The sequence below is a fragment of the Moschus berezovskii genome, chromosome 7, assembly GCF_049115385.1.
Source record: "Moschus berezovskii isolate FMDL1 chromosome 7, NW_MosBer_1.0, whole genome shotgun sequence".
Taxonomy (NCBI): domain Eukaryota; kingdom Metazoa; phylum Chordata; class Mammalia; order Artiodactyla; family Moschidae; genus Moschus; species Moschus berezovskii.
In genome coordinates, this window is record NC_142466.1 from 71378295 (window position 1) to 71401104 (window position 22810).

General features: G+C 47.6%; 1 protein-coding gene across 1 annotated transcript in view; it reads left to right on the forward strand.

The window, feature by feature from the left end:
• The window catches only part of COL15A1 (collagen type XV alpha 1 chain), a 105474-nt gene that overhangs the window by 68695 nt on the left and 13969 nt on the right, over positions 1-22810 (forward strand). The window contains exons 16-33 of the mRNA XM_055427133.2: positions 427-462; positions 877-1017; positions 1199-1264; positions 2065-2100; positions 2204-2287; positions 3704-3769; positions 6025-6060; positions 8582-8644; positions 11042-11110; positions 11220-11255; positions 15475-15528; positions 15623-15682; positions 17151-17219; positions 17335-17376; positions 19711-19756; positions 21530-21610; positions 22022-22071; positions 22175-22285. Coding sequence (XP_055283108.2) covers positions 427-462; positions 877-1017; positions 1199-1264; positions 2065-2100; positions 2204-2287; positions 3704-3769; positions 6025-6060; positions 8582-8644; positions 11042-11110; positions 11220-11255; positions 15475-15528; positions 15623-15682; positions 17151-17219; positions 17335-17376; positions 19711-19756; positions 21530-21610; positions 22022-22071; positions 22175-22285 — 1146 coding nt within the window. The remainder of the gene's footprint in view (positions 1-426; positions 463-876; positions 1018-1198; positions 1265-2064; positions 2101-2203; positions 2288-3703; positions 3770-6024; positions 6061-8581; positions 8645-11041; positions 11111-11219; positions 11256-15474; positions 15529-15622; positions 15683-17150; positions 17220-17334; positions 17377-19710; positions 19757-21529; positions 21611-22021; positions 22072-22174; positions 22286-22810) is intronic.

Below are 22810 nucleotides of genomic sequence, written 5' to 3' on the forward strand. Positions count from 1 at the left end.
AGCCATTATATACATATCTCCAAAAGCCTAGGGAATACAAATTCTTGAAGCCCCTTTTCTCGGAGGAGAAGAGGCACCCCTTTACTTCCATTGTGGGAGGGTGGGGAGAGGGCCCACTCAGTACACTGACAGCTCTCCAGGGAAATCCTTCCTTTACAGTCTTTCCCTGGTTCATCTTCAACTTCTGCTTTTCACTCTTGAGGTAGGTAATGAACTAATGGTTGAAAAATGGGTTTCACAAGCTTTCGGCATGACCTGCCTAGCAAACTCAAAATTACTGTAATGGGCTCAGGTTTGAGACATCAGTCAAAACTGCACAGGAAGAGTCCCATTTTAATGTTCTGTTACTTAAGTGTCTGTAATCCTGCGTTTTCTTCTGAATGTACCTAATGGAAGATATATTAATTGACCATCATTTTTTTTCAGGGAGCTAGAGGACCTAACGGCTCAGTTGGTGAAAAGGTAAAAATGAAAAAGAAAACTTTTCTCCTCCTTTTTCCTGTCTGTCTGGGTTTAGTATAATTGAACTGTTGAGCTGAAGTACTAAACATGTAAATGTCATGGATCAGAGAAAAACATCTGGATGGAACTGCTTGGGGAAGGCAGAACAGCTGGAGCTGGAGGAGAGTGTATAACCTGCCAGGTTTTCTCCTTTGTCACTCCCTCCACCCAAATCATTCAATGAGCGCCATCAGCTTATCTCCAAGTAAAATGTCAATTGGCAAGATGGCTGTTTCTGTACCATTAAGCAGCACCAATCAGAGAATCCATCCATCTAATGAAGTTCAAAGAACAATTTTCTGACTCAGGTGTGAATGTTGTTCCTTCCATGAATGAACCCAAGACTAGATAGTCAGCCTGTCCCCTTCCTCACAGGGTGATCCCGGCAACAGAGGCTTACCAGGACCCCCAGGGAAAAATGGACAAGTTGGCGCTCCTGGGGTCATGGGACCCCCGGGGCCTCCTGGACCCCCTGGGCCCCCAGGCCCTGGATGTACAACAGGACTTGGATTTGAGGTATTTTCCTTCATCCCTCTGGTTAAAGAGCAACGTGTGTTATGGATGACTGGAAAAGCCAACTAACTGGACGCCATGGTGCTGCTGGTTCCCCGCTGAGCCCCAGATCCCAGCACCATACCTGGCACAAGGAGGTGTCTGGGAGTCAGATCTGAACTTCTTCTTCTTCTTCCTTCCCTAGGATACCGAGGGCTCAGGAAGCATCAGGCACTTACATGAGTCCATCTCTCGGCCAACGGCTTCAAGTGTAGGTTGACTTTTGAAACCTTCACTTTGAGGATTGTCATGCTGAAGTGGGGAAGCTGTGGGGTGCCGTCCTGCTCTGTTGCTTTCAATAATTCACACTCTCTGAGCCTCCAACTTCCAGCTGTGTGGTGGGGAGACCAGGTGCTCTTTATAGCTTATTTCTTTGAGGAAAAGCATAGAGGTTTTGCACAAGATATAATATGGGAAAACTTGAAAATTATCTTTCTCTCTCTCTCCCCAGTCCCTAATTATCAAGCATCTCTGCTTCATTGCCTCCTTTCTGCTTCCCTTTTAAGACTCACACTTTGCCCCATTTCAGAATCCCATGATCCTAACAGGTCTCCTGGCTGTTACATCTTGCCCCAGGGAGGTGTGGTCCATCTTCTGCTATGATACTTCTCTCAAGAATACCAGTCCCCAGGATCTCATTATGTTTGTCAAGTGGTACCCAGTGCTGACCACACTAGTACAGGAGGAGCTGAGCCTCACAGAGGAGAGCATCACTGCCCCCTCCATGATTGAATAAGAAGACCTCCCCCACCTCCCAGATGCAGAGGGCTCTGAGATTCAAGGTCAGAGGACACTCAGCCAGTGCTGGGAGAGGACCTCTGTTCCTCTCGCTGTCTGAGATGTTCCTTCCTTCTGACTCCATAAGGGGAATTTGCCCTTCATCTTTTGCTACCATTATCAGGGATAAAATCCTTGTGAGAACTTAGGGAGAGATGGCAAGATGGAAGGATAGATGGCAAGTGGGCAAAGTAAATAGAGAAAAATTCAAAGCATATCTGTTTGTTTTTCCAGGGTCCCAAAGGAGAAAAAGGAGACCAGGGACCTAAGGTGAGGTCATAGATCTGTAGTAGGAGTGAGAGATTTTCATCCCGGTTCTAGGAGCATTTTCCATATACAGTGAATTTTTTCCCCCTCTCACTGCTATATCCAGGGCGACAGAGGGATGGATGGAGCCAGCATTGTGGGACCCCCTGGGCCCAGGGGGCCACCAGGGCGCATCGAGGTCCTGTCTAGTGTGAGTATCACCAGGTCCGAGCATGGCTTTGTGTTTTGTGACTTTGCTAAAGGGGAGGGAGGGTTGTCCACAACTTCAGCTCCTTCAGGGCTGCTAGTTATGCAGGGGGCGTGTAGCTGGCACCTGGTATTGGAGTTTCTACCTGCCAGCATGGGCCATCTGTCTGTGCCTACTATGATACCGCTATTGTCTCACATAGTGTGTCCCCAACCCTCTCTTCTGGTTGGCAGCATTTGCAGTGGGGAAAATAAGTACAACAGAGCTGTAACCGACAGGCGAGGAGCATAAATGGGGGAAACAGGGAGGAAAGATGGTTTAGGATATGAGAAATCAAGACAGATTTTCTGGAAGAAGTATCTTTGAAGAGGAACTTGAAAGCTAAGCAGGATTTACCAGGTAGGCGTGGAGGACAGGACTTCCAGAACTCAGGGGGTCGGGACTCTCAGAGCCAAAGCACAGAATAGAAAAACATGGGTGTATCCAAGGCCCAGGGAGCTGATGGGCATGGGGGTGTGTGGAGAGTGATGGAAATTTGTAGAGAAGACTGGGATGTGGGCTGGGACCCAATCGCAGCCCACTAGACCTTAGAACCTCACATTTGTGAAAAATCGTGGCCCTTATGAGAGAAGTAACATCATACTGGTAGATGACAGAAAGACAAAAAGTCCCAAATAACTGAAAAAAAAAAAAAAGACTAGAGATTTTTAAGTGTAATTCAAAATTATCAATGTAGATAAGGATGTGGTGAAATAGAAAATTCTCTTTATTGGAAGTAAATTGTACAGTCCCTTTAGACAGCTCTTTGGCAACCTGCTAATATGTTCATACTGAAAATTTCCACATGGAAAGACCTCCATGTCATATGATTGAGTAAAAACAGAAAGTTGAAGAATAACACATATAGCCTGGTACCATTTATATAAAATAACCACTTGGACAGATACACATAAAATACACACAGACACACCAACAACACTATTTTCTGTGGGTATTATTAATTTATAATTGTATATTAATAATATAAATATAATATTAATTGTTTCAGTCACTCATTCGTGTCCAACCCTGAGACCCCATGGACTGCAGCATGCCAGGCTTCCCTGTCCTTCACTATCTCCTTCACTATGTATATATTTTAAATTATAAAAATTTATAAAATTTTAATATTTAAAATTATACAAGAAAGGAGACATTCATATACTGTGCAATTTTAAGATTAATCAAAAGAGAAAAGTGATAATGTGGCTCAGGGCCACCTTAAGAAGTGGGTGGAGTGTGTGTATTGGCAGTGGGCGGGTGTTGTCAGTGTCTGCCTGCATCTGCCATGCAGGGTGACTTCAGTTAAAGCCTCACTGCCAGGAACAAGGGAGAATATGCGCCACCCTCTGTCTCTTTGTCTGATTTTTCTCTTTTCAGTCTTTGACCAACATCACCCAAGGATTCATGAATTTCTCGGACATTCCTGAGCTCATCGGGCCTCCGGTGTGTATCCACAGCTGCCCTGGAATGAGGGTCCTACCCAGATGCCCCAGTTGAAACTAAGTTGGGTGGGTTTGGAATATTTGGGCTCCTGAAGCACAGAGCTTAAATGTCTCAAAGTAGAATGGAAAGAGAGTTTGTGTCTCTGAGAAGTTGCTGCAACATTAATTTGATTGTGCTGGGAGTTTTATCCAATGCGGTGGAAGCTTCCAGTCCTTTGCATCAGAAATATGTGTAATGGAAATCAGAGAATCATAACTAACAAGCTAATTGATGACTGAGCAATGCTTTGGGCCTGCTTTTATTTACGTGGTCTCATTTCCCAGAAGGGGAGGAGCCTACTGCTAATGGGGAAACTGGCACATGCAGAGGGAATGTGACTGGCTTCAGTCTTCCTGGCCCCGTTTAGAGATCAGGAACACACAAAGAAGCTACCTCATTTCTTCAAGTCCACAGAGTCGGTGTGTGACACACTAGGACCTCAGAGGAAGGACACTTCCTCCTGCAGCCCGTGTGGTGGATTCCCATTGCATCTTCCACATCTGCTGGTGACAGCTGGGGAGACAGGAAAGATCTCTGGCCTTGAAAGCTTTGGGTTCCCAGGCCCCAGTGGGGTTGGCCTGAACCCCTGCCATCCACATCCTGGGGAAAACTCAGCTCTCTCCCCAAGGCTCTTGCAATATATATCCTGAAACCAAATATCTGAGAGATTCCGTTAGAGCCAGTGTCCCCTGCCATGTGCCTCTGTTCGTGGCACTGTCTCTTCCCTACATCTAATGGGGCTCCCTTTCCTTGATTTCTGCTACAATCACCCAAAACACCCCAATAAGCAAACCCTAAAGCAAAAAAGCAAAAGTCATTTCACAAAGTTTTCTTCTAATTGTTGGAAGTTTAGAGCATTAGGTGACTTCATTCTAAAGCAAAACACAGCCTAAGATCTAAGAATTGGCATCTCTTTTCTGAGTCCTTGGGCCTTGTCTGCCTGTACCCCTTCTCTCTTTCCCACCCCAAGAATCTTCTTTCTGTCTCAATCCCTGGCTTTCTCTTTGGCAAATCCAGGCTTTCAAGGGTATCTCGAAGGGAGGATCAAGAATTTCCTATTCAGATAGTTCCCTCCCAGTTGCACCCTTATGCTTTCCAGTCTGTTATATCAATCTCTGGGTTGGGAAGATCCCCTGGAGAAGGGAATGGCTACCCACTCCAGTATTCTGGCCTGGAGAATTCCATGGACTGTACAGTCCATGGGGTCGCAAAGACTCAGACATTACTGAGCGACTTTCAGTTTCATCTATTTTAGTCTGTATACTATATATATATATATATTAGTATATAGTCCTTTGTACCTGTTGCTTCTGCATCTACATATTCAACCAACCTTGGATTAAAAAAAGACTGAAAAAAAATCCCGAAAGTTTTAAAAAGCAAAACTTGAATTTGCTGCATGCTGGCAGCTACTTACATAGATTTTACATTGTATTAGGTATTGTAAGTAATCTAGAGATGGCTTAAAGTATATGGAGTATGTATATGGGTTATATGCTGACCATTTTATGTAAGGGGCTTGAGCATCTGAGGATTTTGGTATCCACAGGGGATCCTGAAACCCGTACCCCTCAGATACCCGGGGATGACTGTACATTGGGAAAGTTGTTGTCATTCAGTTATATCTCTGTATGTATATTCTGCCAAACTCTTATGCCTTTAATAGATATGTGGGTAACTGGGCTTGGAGGAAAAAGTGTCCTGGCACCATGTGGAGTGAACCACAAATTTTCTGTTTCCTAGAGCCTTTAAAGCAGCTGGCCATTTAAAATTCTCCCTCTCGCTGAGGGAAGAGAACTGTCTCACCAACTGCCCCCACTGCTGACCCCAAATACCCCAGCACAACTTTGGGGCCCACTCCTGAGTTTGGGAACTTCTGAGAATATTTGTGAAGGTCAAGCACTGCATTCATTGCCCAGGGGTTTCTGAGGTCGAGAAGGAGGAGGAGTGGGGGTTGGGGAGGCTGGGATTTATGGAGCCCAGAGTCCTGACTGGGGGTGCAGAGGCTCCAGGCTTCTGGGCATTTCCTGGCTCCGTGCTAATTAGCTGTGTGACTGCATGGTTCCTCCCCCTGTGGAATGGGTCATGAGTCCCACTGGGTGGGGACATGCTTGGGCCTTTAGGAGGTGCTAGAGGAAGTGAGCCCCTGAGGTGCAGGTTCCTACTGGCCTGGAAGTGCTGCTCCTGAGCTGCCTCTTTGTCTTTCTGTGTCACAGGGTCCTGAGGGCATGCCTGGGCTGCCAGGATTCCCAGTGAGTACCACCGTAGCCATCTTCCTTTGTGCCCTGTGGCTGTGTACATTCTGTTCCTCCCACCTGGAATGCTGTTCCTCACCATCTGCACAGCTGAGCTCTAGTAGTTCTTGCTTATGTAGCCTTTCCTACTTGCCCCCACCTAGAGTGATTGTTCCCACCTTTGAGTAAATAAAAGGGTTTTATTTTCACCTCTTTTCTGCCTTGAATAACAATTATTTATGCCCCTATTCTTTTTTCCTCAACTGTACCATGATCAGCTTGTAGAGGGTCGGGTCTTGTTCATCTCTTTCTAGCCTAGGGCCAGCCAGAGCCAGAGGTGGAGCCCATGGTTGGCTTCCTATAAATGCGAGTAGATGAATCAATCATTTTAGGTAGCTAGCGTCAGAGTGGCAAATAGATGGGGAAACAGTGGAAACAGTGGCTGACTTTATTTTTCTGGGCTCCAAAATCACTGCCAATGGTGATTGCAGCCAAGAAATTAAGACACTCACTCTTTGGAAGGAAAGTAATGACCAACCTAGACAGCATATTAAAAAGCAGAGACATTACCTTGTCCACAAAGGTCTGTCTAGTCAAGGCTATGGTTTTTCCAGTAGTCATGTATGGATGTGAGAGTTGGACTGTGAAGAAAGGTGAGCGCCAAAGAATTGACACTTTTGAACTGTGGTGTTGGAGACTCTTGAGAGTCTCTTGGACTGCAAGGAGATCCAACCAGTCCATCCTAAAGGAGATCAGCCCTGGATGTTGATTGGAAGGACTGATGTTGAAGCTGAAACTCCAATACTTTGGCCACCTGATGCGAGGAGGTGACTCATTTGAAAAGACCCTGATGCTGGGAAAGATTGAGTGCAGGAGGAGAAAGGGACGACAGAGGATGAGATGGTTGGATGGAATCACCAACTCAGTGGACATGAGTTCGGGTGAACTCCAGGAGTTGGTGACGGACAGGGAGGCCTGGTGTGCTGCGGTTCATGGGGTCGCAAAGAGTTGGACACGACTGAGCAACTGAACTGAACTGAACTGAGAGTCAGAGTAGATAAAGTTCCTAGAAAGAGAGGATGGTGGTGATGGGGGGTGGAAAGTGGGGAATCAGAGCCTGGAAGTCCAGTAGTTAGTAGTCTGTACCATGCTATGGGGCTTCCGCCATGGAAGGTGAAAGTGCATCTCAGGGTAGGAAGTGACCAGTTGAGTCTAAATGTTTGAGCCTGCTCTGAAGCCCAAGGCTCCAGAGGGAAATCTGCACCATTTCTCTGTACAGTGCAGTTCTGAAAAGGCCTAAATGCCACTGGTGACATGTGTGCTGTTTCCAGGATAGATGAGGGAAATTTATCAAAAAATGTAATAGAAATTTGTCATTGATGGTAGAATTATAAGTGGTGTTTTTTTTCTACTTTTTTATATTTTCTGAAGTTTTCTATTTTTGTAAAGGAGCATATGCTATGCTGACACTAAAAATACAGACCTCGACATTAAAAATCAGGAGAGAGTGACAGCCACAGGGAAGACCTCTTAGTTAGGAAGAAGAGGCGAGACCTCTGAGCTCCAGGCCCAGCTTGGCTGCTCCAAAACCAGACTGTGTTCCAGACACATTTGCCTCTGAATGACTGCTTCTGTGTCCCCAGGGGAGCCTTGGGCTTCCCAGAGGAGCCTTTGGGACCACTTGAAGAGTAAGGAGGGGGCCAAATAAGCAGGATCCAGGGCCCCAACAAGGCTCCATTTTATGTATTTTGTATATTGGGCTTTTGTTTAAGACTTTACTTGAAAAAAGGAATGAAAAGAGTTTCCCTGCTAAAAAATAATAACAAATATTTGAGGGCCACAGCATTAAGGCAGAAGAAAGGGACTTGTAAAAAGCTAAATTTCATAAAAAGTGTTGAAACCCTTTTTTGGGGCAGACGTCTGGCTGTGTGAGTCATTGTCACAGATCTTAAATGTCTGTTGGAGTTGAGATGAGGTCACCTCTGACCGGGTGTGCAGAGTTTGGTTCTGCAGAGGGAATAGTAGAGGCAGTGGTGGGAGTTGGGGGTGGGTGCAGAGAGGCTAGGGGACAGGCTCACCCCTGGTGGAGTGACGGGAGTGGAGGATGAAGTGCCGAGACCAGCTGGGATCACTTTGGGTGTCAGACTAGGATGTCTGGATCCCATTCCTTAGGTAGTAAGGAGCCAGAGAAAGGGTGGGAATCATGGGGGATGCATGATGGGGGAAATGGGCTGCAGGACAGCCCCAAGGACCCATGGGTAAGCAGAGGCAGCAGGCAAGGCCATTTCAGTGATGCCCATTGCAGGAAACCATAGTTCAAAGAGAAATGGGGCCTCTAGGGCTCCTAACACTCAATGCTGTCTTCCTTCCCCCAGACCACAATTTCCAGACCACTTAAAATTAGGAAAATATCGTAACTGTGACTTCCGCTGGCACTCTGTGTTCTTTTACTTTTGGGGGGAAAAGAAAGAAACCTTTGTTTAGTTAAAGCATTTTAATTTTTACAAACAACCAAATACTCTCCAATAACTCCTTCTAGGGCCCGAGAGGTCCAAAAGGTGACACTGGCGTGCCTGGATTTCCAGGACTAAAAGGAGAACAGGTAAGAAGGGCCAGGTATGTGGGTGGGAGAATTTGCTAAATATTTCAAATGGGTTGAAAGTAGCTGTTAACTTTTTTAAAGTTTGAGATACAACTCACGTACCATAAAATGCACCCCTTTCAATTGTGAAATTCGGTGATTTATAGTATAGTTGCAAGGTCATGCAGCCACCACCACTACCTAATTATAGAACATTTTCATCATGTTGGAAGAAACACTGTGTCTTGTAGCAGCCACTCCCCAGCTGTTCACTTTCATGATCTCAAGATTCCTCCAAGGTGCAGGTGTGGTGCATGGAGAAATAGATTCTCATCATAGTTGGAAAGAGAACTCAGCCAACACTCCCCTGAATGCTCTTCCCACGAGTTCTGTGCTCAGTCTAATTGCCTCCGCTGGACTCTCACATTAGAATGTGCACTCCCCGAGGGCAGGCACGTCCACTTCCCTTTCTGTGGCTCCAGTACTTAGCACTGTGCCTGATACATGAATGGCACTCAAAATATTTGCTGGATGAAAGGATGCATGAGTAATGAATGCAATGAATGCTAACATTTAGAAATTCTTATTATGCTATTAAATTATCATGATTATTATAAGCTGGGGCACTCTGCAGTTGGTTAGCAGTCTTGGTCCAGAAGTTTTGGAATAAATATTTAGCATGCAGAGCACTTCCTGAGATTCCTAGGACATTGAAATGACCTTTTTACCCTTCCACATTTGCCTCTTAGAATTGATTTCCCAGTTGGTTTTTATAGGTAAGGGGAGAGTAACATTTTCATAAACAGACCGCAGTGACTATGCATTGGATTCATTTGTTCATCCATCCATTTGTATACTCATCCTGCTTACAGCCATTCCCTTTGATGTACCAGCCAGGTTCCTATGCTAGGCGCTAGGAACAGTGAGATAAGATGTGAGGAACAGACATGCAGAGAGCCACAGAGAGACTGGTTACTGCTGTAACAGGGCTCTGGACAAAGCCAGCAAGAGCAACTCTGAGCCTGCCTTGGGGTGTGAGGGAAGGTGGGTGCGTCTCTAAGAGAAAGGACCATTTCACACTTCCCGAACCATTTCACACTAGCCCCAAGGAAGCGGAGAGAGTCTCTAGGGTCTGTTGGACCACAGTTTAGGGGGCGGAGGGTTCAGTGTGCTGGGTCTGAGTTTAACACTACATGAGACCTTATCTTGGGGTGCCTTTTGCTGCCTTGGGCCTGCAGAGAGGGTGTGGAGCCAGGGCAGCTCTGGCTTGCTAGGAGGCTTGGTCAAATCAGATCAGCTCTTGCTTTAAACACTTTGTTTTCCATGTGACAAGGTCAGGTGGATCTAGGAGGACCTACTTGCCATCGCTGCCCCAATCCCCTGCCACCTTGAAAACTGGGAAGAGCACCCAGACAGCTCTGCTCTGACCTCTGCGGCAAACGCACTTTCTCTGGCTTTACCTCTAATGCTTTTGTGCTTACTTCTTCTTGCTGCTGGCGTGCTCAGGACTGCTTTTCCTCATCAGTTGAGTGGTAAGATCCAAATATCAAGCGTGGGCATGGGGGACAGAGAGGAGAGGCTGCTTGGATTGCTTTGGCGCCACTGCCCTGGCTGCTTCCAGCCCTGTTGAAGGGAGACTTCCGTGTGGTCCAGCCCAGCTCTTCAGGAGCCAGCATTGAAGTTCAGAGCCAGAGCCTTGAATGGCTCCTCTCCCTGGCCTTTCTGTGGACATGTATCTTCTTGAAAGCCTCTTGGGATGGTAGGTAGCCCTGCAGAGTGCAGGATTGGAGGCAGGATTCTGTGTCCCTGCCACCAGTCTCCCCGTCTCCCCTATGTCCAAGCAACTGAGATAACTTTGCCTGATCAGGTGAGTGTTTGTACAGGAGCCTGGAGCTTGGAGGCAAAATTCCACATAGAGACTCAGGACCCCTGTGTTGAGAGAGGCCTCCACTGATCATGCTCTCATGGCTTTCCCAATTTTAGATATTTTAACAAGAATAAGGATTTTAGGGGAGAACAGATCTCAAGTTGAGCTATTAGGAACACAAGCCACCAAATATATTAATGTTAGGAGCCAAAGGTTCTCAGCGGGGAGCATACAGCCAGAGGTGGGGTGGACCTTGAGGATTAAGGTTCCTGGAGAATTAAGGTGGGGATGCTGAGCAGGCAGCAGCAGGAGCCTTGGAGTGGCTTGCAGGACCCCGATCTGTGCTTTCAGACAGTAGCTGAAGTACATAGAGGCAACAGAGTAGACAATATTTAACCACTTAGGAGGCTGTGCAATATTTCAGCAAGAGGTCATGTCAGGGCAGTGGGGGTGGAGAGGCGATTTGAAGGCCAAAGAAATCATGGCGGCAAGCTTGTGGATAAGGTGGCGAGGTGAGGCCCAGCTTCATCTGAAGGTTCTCTGAATTACAGGGTGAGAAGGGAGAGCCGGGTGCCATCCTGACGGGAGATGTTCCTCTGGAAAGGCTGAGGGGCCAAAAGGTAATTATTCTACCAAACCCTGAACGCACATGTCTGCTTCAAATCCTATCTTTGTTTCTGCTGCTGACTGTGTTCATCTGAGTAACAGGTCTTTGTCTCCCTGTTCTAGGGTGAACCTGGAGAGCACGGAGCCCCGGGACCAATGGTAAGCCAGAGCATGTTGCCCCTAAACTGGGGTTTGAAGCATTTATCGTACTTTGGCTCAACCCGATTGAGTTGTGAAAATAAAAATGATATGGCAATGTGTGTATCAATGTATCAAGGGTAGGCTGACTGCGATTAAATAAAATCTCAGTGGTTTAGCACAGTCATGGCTTAGTTCTGACTTTTACAAAATCCGCTGTGATGGTTGCCAGTTGGGTATCTCCCCTCCCAGCAGTGACTCGGGAGCCCATGGTGCTTGTGTCCTGTGACTTCACTGTCTGGTGGATTCAGATTCACACTGGCATCTTCCAGCTGGCAGGCCAAGCTTGGGGAGGTGACAGACCATGGAAGATGATGAGCTCCACCTCTGGCCTCCACTGATGCAGGAGGCAGTGGCGTGGATGGTAGGGGACCTTGGTCTAGCTGTGTGTCCAGAAGGAAGTGGGGAAGCAGATGGTGGTGAGCCCCACAGTTGTGCCATGGGTCTTGTCAGCTACAGATTACCATTGCCCAGGCAACCTGGGCCTTTTGGCTTCTGGTCTTAGATCTGCTGCTCATTTGCTGTATGACCTCAGACAAGTCCTCTTCTCTCTCTGGGCTTCTGTTTTCCCATCCGCAAGTGAGGGTGTTGACTGAGTACAAAATGACATGGTTGGGCCTTTCTTGCTTTACTGTTCCAGGAACCTATAACTCATTCAGACTTCTGAGCAGTTTTAAACTACCAGTTCTCTTCAGATGAACCCTAAACTTCCCTGTCATATATTTCTCCTCAAAGAACAAAGAAAACTCATGCAACATCCACTATGGGTTGGACAACACAGATCATCTCATTTAATTTTCACCACCCTGAGTGGTGAATGTCAGAATGCCCATTTTATAGACCAGGAAACTGAGGTCAAAGCAGTTAAGTAACTTGCCCACTGCCACACAGCTTGTTAATAACAAGCAAGAATTTGAACCAAACTTGTCAGAGTCTGTGTCCTGGTTTTTCCCAGCACACCTCATTGCCTCCAGTGAATACCTTCATTCTTCTGAAACATTTGGGGCTGGGAAATTGCACACTAGGATTTGAATGTGGGAAAGCTGAATCTGGACTGGGGAGAAAGGAGCTCACATTGCTCTAACAGGCACATGTCCTTGATGAATGGTGCGTAACCTCCAAGGTGCATCCTTCAAAGGACTTTCTAAGGCCTTTGGTCCCTTCAGTTCAGTCGCTCAGTCCTGTCCGACTCTTTGCGACCCCATGGACTGCAGCACACCAGGCTTCCCTATCCATCACCAACTCCCGAAGCTCACTCAAACTCATGTCCATCAAGTCAGTGATGCCATCCAACCATCTCATCTTCTGTCATCCCCTTCTCCTCCCGCCTTCAATCTTTCCCAGCATCAAGGTCTTTTCCAATGAGTCAGTTCTTCACATCAGGTGGCCAAAGTATTGGAGTTTCAGCATCAGTCCTTCCAATGAACACCCAGGATCGATCTCCTTTAGAACGGACTGGTTGGATCTCCTTGCAGTCCAAGGGACTCTCAAGAGTCTTCTCCACCACCACAGTTCAAAAGCATCGATTCTTCGGCATTCAGCTTTCTTTATAGTCCAATTCTCACATCCATACATGACTACTGGAAAAACCATAGCTTTGACTAGACAGACTTTTGCTGGCAAAGTAATGTCTCTGCTTTTTAATATGCTGTCTAGATTGGTCATAACTTTTCTTCCAGGGAGCGAGCGTCTTTTAATTTCAAGGCTGTAGTCACCAACTGCAGTGATTTTGGACCCAAGAAAATAAAGTCTGTCACTTTTTCCATTGTTCCCCCATCTATTTGCCATGAAGTGATGGGACCGGATGCCATCTTAGTTTTCTGAATGTTGAGTTTTAAGCCAACGTTTTCACTCTTCTCTTTGAATTTCATCAAGAAGTTCTTTAGTTCTTCTTACTTTCTGCCATAAGGGTGGTGTCATCTCCATATCTAAGGTTATTGATATTTCTCCTTGCAATCTTGATTCCAGCTTGTGCTTCATCCAGCCTGGCATTTCACATGATGTATTCTGCATATAAGTTAAATAAGCAGGGTGACAATATACAGCCTTGACATACTCCTTTCCTGATTTGGAACTAGTCTATTGTTCCATGTCCCGTTCTAACTGTTGCTTCTTGACTTGCATATAGATTTCTCAGGAAGCAGGTAAGGTAGTCCAGTATTCCCATCTCTTGAAGAATTTTCCAGTTTGTTGTGATCCACACAGTCAAAGGGTTTGGCCTAGTCAATAAAGCAGAAGTAGATGTTTTTCTGGAACTCTCTGATTTTTCGTAGATCCAATGGATGTTGGCAATTTGATCTCTGGTTCCTCTGCCTTTTCTAAATCCAGCTTGACTATCTGGAAGTTTGGTCCCTTAAGTCAGGCAGAATGGATGCCCTGGAAAGGCGTCCTTGGTCCTAGCTGCAGGCTAGGGAAAACTGGGAGAGTTTTGTATTAACCACTGGTTAACCACTTACTGCTGCTGCTGCTGCTAAGTCACTTCAGTCGTGTCCGACTCTGTGTGACCCCATAGATGGAAGCCTACCAGGCTCCCCCGTCCCTGGGATTCTCCAGGCAAGAACACTGGAGTGGGTTGCCATTTCCTTCTCCAATGTGTGAAAGTGAAAGTGAAGTCACTCAGTCGTTTCCGACCCTTAGCGACCCCACGGACTGCAGCCTACCAGGCTCCTCCATCCATGGGATTTTCTAGGCAAGAGTACTGGAGTGGCTTGCCATTGCATTCTCCGTAACCACTTACTAGGGCTTCCCAAATGGTGCTAGTGGTAAAGAACCCACCTGCCAATTCAGGAGACATAGGAGACTTGCTTTCCATCCTTGGGTCAGGAAGATCCTCTGGAGGGGGCATGGCAACCCACTTCAGTATTCTTGCCTGGAGAATCCCATGGACAGAGGAACCTGGTGGGCTACGGTCCATAGGGTCTCAAAGAATCGTACACGACTGAGCACTTTGCATACATAGCCTGTCTCAACACAGTCTATTTGCCATTTTTTCAGGGCATGGATGAACATGTTATTAGAGCAGAAAGAAGTGGCTTGATAAGTCCCAGGGTTAAACCAGTCATTCCCCTGGGAGACAGGACAGACCCAGCTTCAAAAAAAGAGATGTCCATTGGACATAGAACTTGTTCTAGAAGGAGATCATGCATTGTATGCATCCCAGGCACTGGAAGGCATGAAGGCTCCTGCAGGAGGGTGGAGCAGTGTCTTTGGGAGCAAGGGGACACAGAAAGCCAGCACTGGAATGGGGTCCATGGGCAGGGGCTCATCTGGAGAACTGGGATGCCAGGCCAAGACTCTGGCCCTTAGGGACAGGTGGGAGCAAGGCAGGAACCAAAACCTGGAGCAGATTATTGGACTGGGCTGACATGAGGAGTAGGTCTGGGCTCCATTATTCCAGCAGGGGGTATGGAGAGCCGTGGGACATAAGACGGAAGGCAAAGGTCCACGTTCTGAGCTGGCCCAGCATACAACTCCCTGGGAGCTGAGGCCTGGGGCTCCTGACCTCTTGTTTCCTTGTTATTCCTGACTGGCTGAGAAGGTTGGGTCCTGTGTCTGCGATGGGGTAGAGCCTGTAGGAGGGATGGAGCAAGTGGGTCTAGCTGGACTCAGAGAGACCAGCGGCCAAGGAGCCAGGCAGGTGGATACCTCGTAGGTTCTTGTCCTCCACACTCCTGGCAGTGGTTCATTGTCGCCACTGCCCACAAAGGTAGGCTGGACATCTCCCAGCTCCCTGGCCTTTTAGTTTCTGTTCTTTTGGGTTTTTTTTAGTTGAAACATATGTGACATACAGCACTGTGTACATTTAAGGTGTGCATGTTGATTTGATACATTTATATATTGTAATATGATTGCCATTGTAGAGATAGCCGCTCTCTCACATCACATAACTATCATTTCTTTTTGCGGCTGGAATAAAGATCTAGACTCTTAGCAAGTCTGAGGATTATAATACAGTGTTGTATTCCCTGCACTGTGCATTGTTAGCTCTCCAGGACCTAGCTGTACTAGTTGCAAGTTTGTACTTTAAGCTAGACCTCTCCTATTCACCCACCCTCCTGGCCTATAACCACCTTTTACACTGTTTTTTTTTTTTTTTCACTATTTTGGCTTTTTTAGATTCCATGTATAAGTGACATCATATATTTTTCTCTTTCTAATCTGGCATATACTTTGCCTCCAGGGACCCAAAGGACCACCAGGACACAAAGGAGAATTTGGCCTCCCTGGACGACCTGTAGGTATCTGAGTTCCTCAGACTGCATGTGGAAGAAGGACATGTGGGCCAGGCCGTCCTGTGGGTTTACTAAGGCCTCTCTCATGGGTTTCAGGGTCGCCCAGGACTGAATGGCCTCAAAGGCGCCAAAGGAGATCGAGGGGTCATGATCCCGGTAAGTGCCACACCAGAGGGCCAGCCCCACAACACCCAGGGATGCAGCCCTAGGGCCAGTGTCAGGAGGAGGATTGGTCGGGTCCCAGGTCCAAGTGAGCAGACAAATTGCTCAGGAGTGTTCTTCTTCCTCTGCTGCCACTTCCAAAGATCTGCAGCCCAGCCCTGTCCTCAGGCTCATTCTCAGGAGGTCCTGCACCAAATCCACCTTAGTGGAACATAAGCTTCCTCGTCCAGACCCAGAGGAGGGTGGGAGAACATGATTTGGGAATCCTCAAGAAGTCTGGTTTCAAATCCCAGGACTTCTGACTCGGGTTATATCAGGTCTTTCCTGCATTACACATTCCTGGGGGTTGCATAGGTCACTGGTATAGGTGGGGTGGGGCTGGTGAGCATTCTTGAGAGAACATAGAAGCTCAATCAGCTGCGTACACAGAGCCTCACAAGATGGCAGACCCTGGAACATCCCTAGTGTCCCGCATCTGCGATAAGGAAGCCAGTGTTTATTGGTGCTTTTGAGGACAGGATCTCAGTCTTGATAATAGCTCTCCTGAGAGACACTCTGTGGAGTCCTTGTTCTACACAAAAGGAAAGTAGGGCCTGTAGAAGTTAGTCACCCGCTGGAGGCCCCCCATTTGCTACATGCAAGTGCAGCTTGAAGTATGTTGTTGATGCTGTCTGTCCCTCCTGGTCTCCAGGAGGTCTCCAATTGGTCTCCAGAATTGGTCTCCAATTTTGTATGCCCAGAATTGCAGAAATGAGGTGGTGTTGAATCACTGGGCACTGACTCACTCACCAAGCCCTTGGGGCTGCGGGTACAGCAGACACCAGTGCTGCCAGTCTAGTGATCACGTGGAGCCTCCACATGGGCCGGGCGCCTCTCACCTACGGTCAGAGCCTCCCTCTCCGCCACCTCTACTTCAGGTGCAGCTTGGGCTCCAGGACTGGCAGAGAAAACATTGCATGGCTTCACAGCCAGGCTGACCTGGCTCTGCCATGGACTCTGCCATCTAACAGAAGTTGGTGTTTATCATTACATTTATGAGGGGCCCTTTCAGGCGCCGTATCCCAGCAAGGCCCCACCCCCACCACTCCCTCCATATGAGGGATACACTGGTAGAGGTGGTGGGCTCTGTATCCGCTGAGCACTGCTCTGGGGGTCAGAATCTGGCTTCCAGTCTCCATTCTTCTGTGAATTGCTGCATGGCCTTTAGCAGGTCACTTCCCCTCTCTGGTCCTTGTTACCTCCAATTGTAAACCAGCAGTGATGCTTGCTCTGCTGTTGCGAAGATGCAGTGAGGACACAGAGGTAGGCATGCTTCAGGAAGAGGCTGACCTACCCATGGGAAGTTAGTCGGATTTAGAAGACCCTCCTTTCCTCGCCTCCAAACCCTGGGGAAGTACCCTGCAGCTGCCTCTGTGCTTACCACAACCCAAACTCAGGAATGGCCTTTCTCGCCCCGCTTCAGGGTCCACCTGGCCTACCTGGTCCTCCAGGCCCCCCAGGAACACCGGGAGCTGTGATTAACATCAAAGGAGTAAGTTGGGGTGGGAAGGCAGAGTGACCTCCTGGGAAAGCGGGAAATGGTCCCCTACTGGCCTAAGCTGGAGGCGGGTGTCCTCAATCCCTCCTCTCATTCTCATTTCCAACAGGCTGTCTTCCCAATTCCAGTCCGGCCACACTGCAAAACGCCAGTAAGTAGCAAACAGTCATGGCCCTAAAGAGCAGGCTTTGGCATAGAAAGCAACTCAGAGAAGAGAAGTTTTTAGTTTTCGCTTTGAGCCACTCTGTCAGTGTTCTCTCTGATGTCTTCAAGTGAGTAGGTGGCTCTGAATCATATTAGGGCTTCTAAGGGCACACATGTGGACAGTGTTTCTTTGCAATCAAAAAGCAGTGTCTTTTGTTATCTTCATGTGGACATGTTAACTTCGTGCTTGGAGCAGTATGAAAAAGGGGGAAATAGATACTTTAAAACACAGAGGAGAATAAAAAGGCAATTCTGACTAGTGATGTTCACACTGGGAGCTTCAGGCTAAAATCTATAACTGTCCTTTCTTAACTGTCATGTTTCTGCACAGTACACAATGCTGAGAGGGGGGACTTCCTTTCCGTCTTTGTAATGACAAAACAAATTGTGACTCAGACCAACTCACCAACTTGTCTGAGGTCACAGGAGGGACACAGCTGGGCCATCACTCAGGTCCCCTGGCACTCCTTGGTACCCCGAGGGGTCAGGCACATGCCTGTTCACCCCACTGGTCAGTGCACTGTCCCTGAGGCCTCACCCATATGAGGAGGGTCTAGTTTGTGTGGGGAAACGCAGGGAGGGTGGGCCTCTCCCCATGCACAGGCATTAGTCACTGAACATAATCGTTCACTCAACAAGTATTTATCAAAGATTTACGAATGCCAAGTACATGTGAGGCCCTAGAACTGCAGCGGTGAACTAGATAGGCGTGGCCTCTGTTCTCGGGAGCCTGCAAATTACAATTTAGAAAGGTTCTTTGAAGCGGGTTCTTAATTGATGTCTGTAAGGGTGGTGATGAGACTTGGGTCAAGGGCTTTAAAATGACACAGTTTGAGTGTTTTCCCAGACATCTGTCCACGTCTAAACTTTGAAACGATCAATTCTGCCACCCAGGGCCTGGGAACTCTGGTCTCGAAGGCAGAGGATGGGACCCACCTGTATAGGGACCTACCTGTGTAAGGCGACCTGAGAGATGGCTGCCTCCCACCATAGACAAGGAATCATAGCCTAGAGAGGCAAGGTCTTTCTATGAATTGGTGCCCAAAGCCCCTCCCAACAAACGATATCAGGCTTCAAATGGATTGACCGTGGGACAGAACTTGGAAAACTCGAGTATTGTATAACGCTACTGCAATTACTGTGACCTATGCTAGGATCGTTTGCAGTGACCATGGCCATTGGGGGTCATGATGTTACTCTTAAAAAGCCAGAGATGAGCTAAGAGCATTTGTTTTTTATTTCATGTTGCCTGGCTGGATACCATGCAGGCTTGAGTGTGGATGTTTCTTGACCAGCTCTCAAAATGGACAGTTGAATAAGAAATGCTTCCTCTCACATCCAGCATTTCACAGGCTTCTTCTCATTTCATCCCCTTTCTAATACCATAACAATTAACAGCTCACCCCTGGAGTGGAGGAACTTTATCAACACAGCTGTAAGATACCTGCTTGGCACTACTGCCTTTGTCCTTAACTTAGAAATGTTTTTCCTGGAAGATTACTGTCCCTTTCCCACATCTTCTGTTGGTGACACCTGAGCAGCTTGTGACCCTCCACCCAAAAGTATGGGAGGATCTGGGATCAGAGGGATCATTTTGATTCACATATTAACTTGGGAAAAGCTGGAGGTGGGCTTATAAAAGGAAGGTGGCAGATAGCTCTGTTATTAAAAAAGAAAAAACAAAAGAAAGGAAGAAATGCAGGAAACTGGGGATGAACTGTGAAGGAATATTATCTTGAACAGCTTTTACTCTAACCCCTGGCACTTAATGGGAAGTCCAGAATAGCACCCCAATCTAATGATAACTTCTCTTTATTAATTATCACCACTATCAACTGCGGGTGCTCATCTTTGATTACACATGGTAGCAAAGCTAACGGCTGGTCCAGGTTCATGACTTGAATACATCACTTACCATCACTTGACCTCTCATATGAGTCAGTCCTACCTGATCAGAAAGGAGGCCAAGAATGCTCATGGTTGGGCAGACCAACATTGCCATGACTTATCTTTCCCTTTGCCAAGTTGTTCAGCCCATAGATCTCACCCTGGCTCAGCTACATGATGCACCCCCACCCCTACACCTGCCAATTGAAGCCCTGAGATGCTTTGCATTGAGGGGCACTGGGGAGCTCAGGGCTTTTGGGGGCTCCAATATCCAAGGCAAACCTAGCTCCACAAGCTTGTCCCTTGCCCCTGGGACAGGGTACTAGCTCCCTGTGCATAAAAAAACCAGAACAGGGTTTACAGTGTATGACCTTGGCTTTCTCTCTCTCTCTAGGTTGGTACCACGTATTCTGGGAATTCAGAACTCATCACTTTTCATGGTACACACTCCTGTCTTCACCTTATGTTTCCCTGGGATGTTTCCTGACCCTCCTGTCTCTGTAGAGGTGGTTTCCATTTGCCCAGTTCTGGGTGTAAACTAGGTGCTCTGAAAAGTCTGACTGCGTTGTGGGAGGGGTGGTAGTTGAACCAAGGCTGAACCAAGGGCACCTCTGTTTGCTTGTGTCACGCAGCTGCCTATTTTATGCATCTTGTCTGAGCCTCCTAGCTAGTAGCCAGCACTCCATTTTTCCATTTGTGTTAGTTTGTTCATAATGCATCCGCTGATAGCTTCTCCTCACCTGATGCTGTCCCATTCACTGGGCTGAGACAGATGGGTCCCATGCTCTTCTTGCCACCCAGGCCCTTAGCCTCTGCTGGGCGAAACCATTTAAAAAGTCATTACAGTGAAATATACCAAGAGCTAAGGCAGGGCAGCCCTAGCAGCTCAGAAGGCCTTTGCCTGAGAGTGTTCCTGGACCAGCAGCATCATCACTCCTGGAGCTTGTTAGGAATGTAGACCCTTGGGCCTCACCTGCAGGGTCAGAAGCTGCGTTTTTCATAAGCTCCCTCTGAGGTGTATATACACACAATGCATTGTGAGACACGCTGGCTCTGAGTGATTTGTAAATATCCACACATTTGCAGCCAGTGGGAGCTTATCTACCACTCATCAGACAGGAGATAGACCAGGAGATAGGAGCCACAGGCGAGCAGTGACTCTGGTCCTCTGTCCCCACACTATCACAGCAGGTGTAGCTTTTTCATTGAAAAGTCTGGACACTTGCGGTTTAAACAGGGAAAGGCCCAATTTTTTTTCCCCAATACTGACCTCTGGCTCAGCTCTGTCACCCCTGGCCTGCCAGGTCGTGGTCTCCCTGATGGTATCTAGCTTCACGGGTCTTTGGTCACATTTGGTTACAAAATCCAGGATGTTCTCTGACTTCTTGTTCAGATCCAATTCAAGGTTCTCCCTTCCTCTGGTGCCAGGTTGACCTTGGGGAGGAGCAGGTGGAGCTGGATTTGTTTGTGTCGGATCCCCTGAGTGTGGGTACACATTGGTCAGTCTCTCTCAGGAACCAGGAGTTCAAAGCTCTAGTGTCTACCCACTCATCCAGGTGGGGAAAGGACACTGCCTCCTTTTCCAAACTCTGTACTCCCAGGAGGCTCCCCTTGAGCCCATCTTCAAGATAAAAAGCTGGGGGAGAAGGGAAGGCTCTAAGGCTGATTCTGCAGAAACAGTGCTTCTCATAAGTCCTCTGGGAAGTGGGATACGGCACTGTTGGTATTCTTCCAACTGTGAGTGGAATACTTCCCACCCTTAACTGTCCTCTGCGGCACTCCTGGGACATTCCTCCCTTCCCCTCACACCGCTGTGCTGCCCAGGCTTAGGTGATATGGGACTGAGTGCTTGACTTGGTATTGAGTCTCAGTCACGTGCATGAGGCCATCCAAGGGAGCTCACTGAAGCCTCTGTGTGCGCCTATGATACATTGCTAGCACCTTGATGATGGTACTTATTTCATCCTGCCTGGTGCTGCCTTGACTGTGTCTGTTTCCCTGAGAGCTTCCCAAGGTCAGGAATTGTGTCTACTGCATCTCCCTCTGCCTCTCCATCCTACAGCAAAGGATTTTATACCCTCAATAAACTTTTGTTTGTTGATTGGACTTAAGAGGCTCCATTTCAAAACCTGTCTCAGAAATGTCTTATATAGAATGAAGGTGTTTTTCCACTATCTTTTTTTTTTTTTTAACACGTGTGTATTTGGTGGCAGGTGTTAAAGGAGAAAAAGGATCCTGGGGCCTTCCTGGCTCAAAAGGAGAAAAAGGCGACCAGGGACCCCAGGGACCACCAGGTATCCCAACTCTTGTTCTGGATATTGCCCTTGATTTTTGTTCTCAAGAAAGCCAATAGAGCCAGTAAGTGAGGCTAATTACATTACCACCCTGCCTGCAAGCTCCATGAAATTCCAGAGAGACCCAGTCATGGGTGATAACGTGTTCAAGATGGAACATTGTCAGGACAAACAAGAATTTCCCATCATTCCAGCTTCATATGCAGAACAAGCCCTAGAGAAGACCAGGGAAGAGCCTAGGATCCCACAGGGTCACAGATCCTGGACTGGGACTCATTTCCAAGCTGTGTCCCCTCTACCAGCTAAACCAATATGAGGTCATTTCGTTTAGGCACTCATGATGTTCCTAGACGCTTTGGTGTTTGAACTTCTGAGACTGATTGCCAATTTTAGAAAGCATTTCTTTTTCAGGCCCTCCTGTGGATCCAGCTTACCTGAGGCACTTTCTGAACAGCTTGAAGGTGAGCTTTTCTGAACCTTTGGCCTGTGTTTCCAAGTTATCAGGCTTATGTCAGAGACTCGCTCACCTGACTCTTTCTGAATGTTCTCTGGATGATCTTCCAGGGGGAGAATGGAGACGGGGGAATCAAAGGAGAAAAAGGAGACTCTAACAGTGGCTTCTCTGGCTTCTCTGTGTCAGGGCCACCGGGCCTGCCGGGAAGTCCAGGTCTGGTGGTGAGTAGTGACCCCTCCGAGTCCCTTCCCTCAGTGAATCCTAGAGTTCCTGGAAGCCTCCCAGTGTGACTAGGCAGCTGGGAAGCAAGGGCCAGTCACAGGCTAGAGGCAGGCCTTGGCTGTCAGCCTCTCTCCCCAATACTTGCTAACTGGTGGGGAGCCTGGCTGAGGCCATGAAGGAAAGGGAGCTGGCCAGGCCATGTGCATGTAGGTAGCTTCTGTTCACCCACTGCATTGCCTTATTCACACCAGTGGTAGAAAATTTGCTCAATGCAAAGAGTTGTTAATGGTAGACACATCAGATAATAGAGCAAGGGTGAGGAAAATATTTTAGAGTGGCTATTTGATTCTTCTGGAATTTCATCAAACAAGGAGCCCCTAAGTCAGCTTGGTCTTCTTAGGATGAAAAGCTTCTCCAGGTCAAAAGAAAGAAATTCAGTTTATGTCTCCAATGAGATTATGATGAGATCATTTACCCTCAGGGGCCTGGAACACGCCATGAGCAAGACAAAGCAAGCCGGGAGG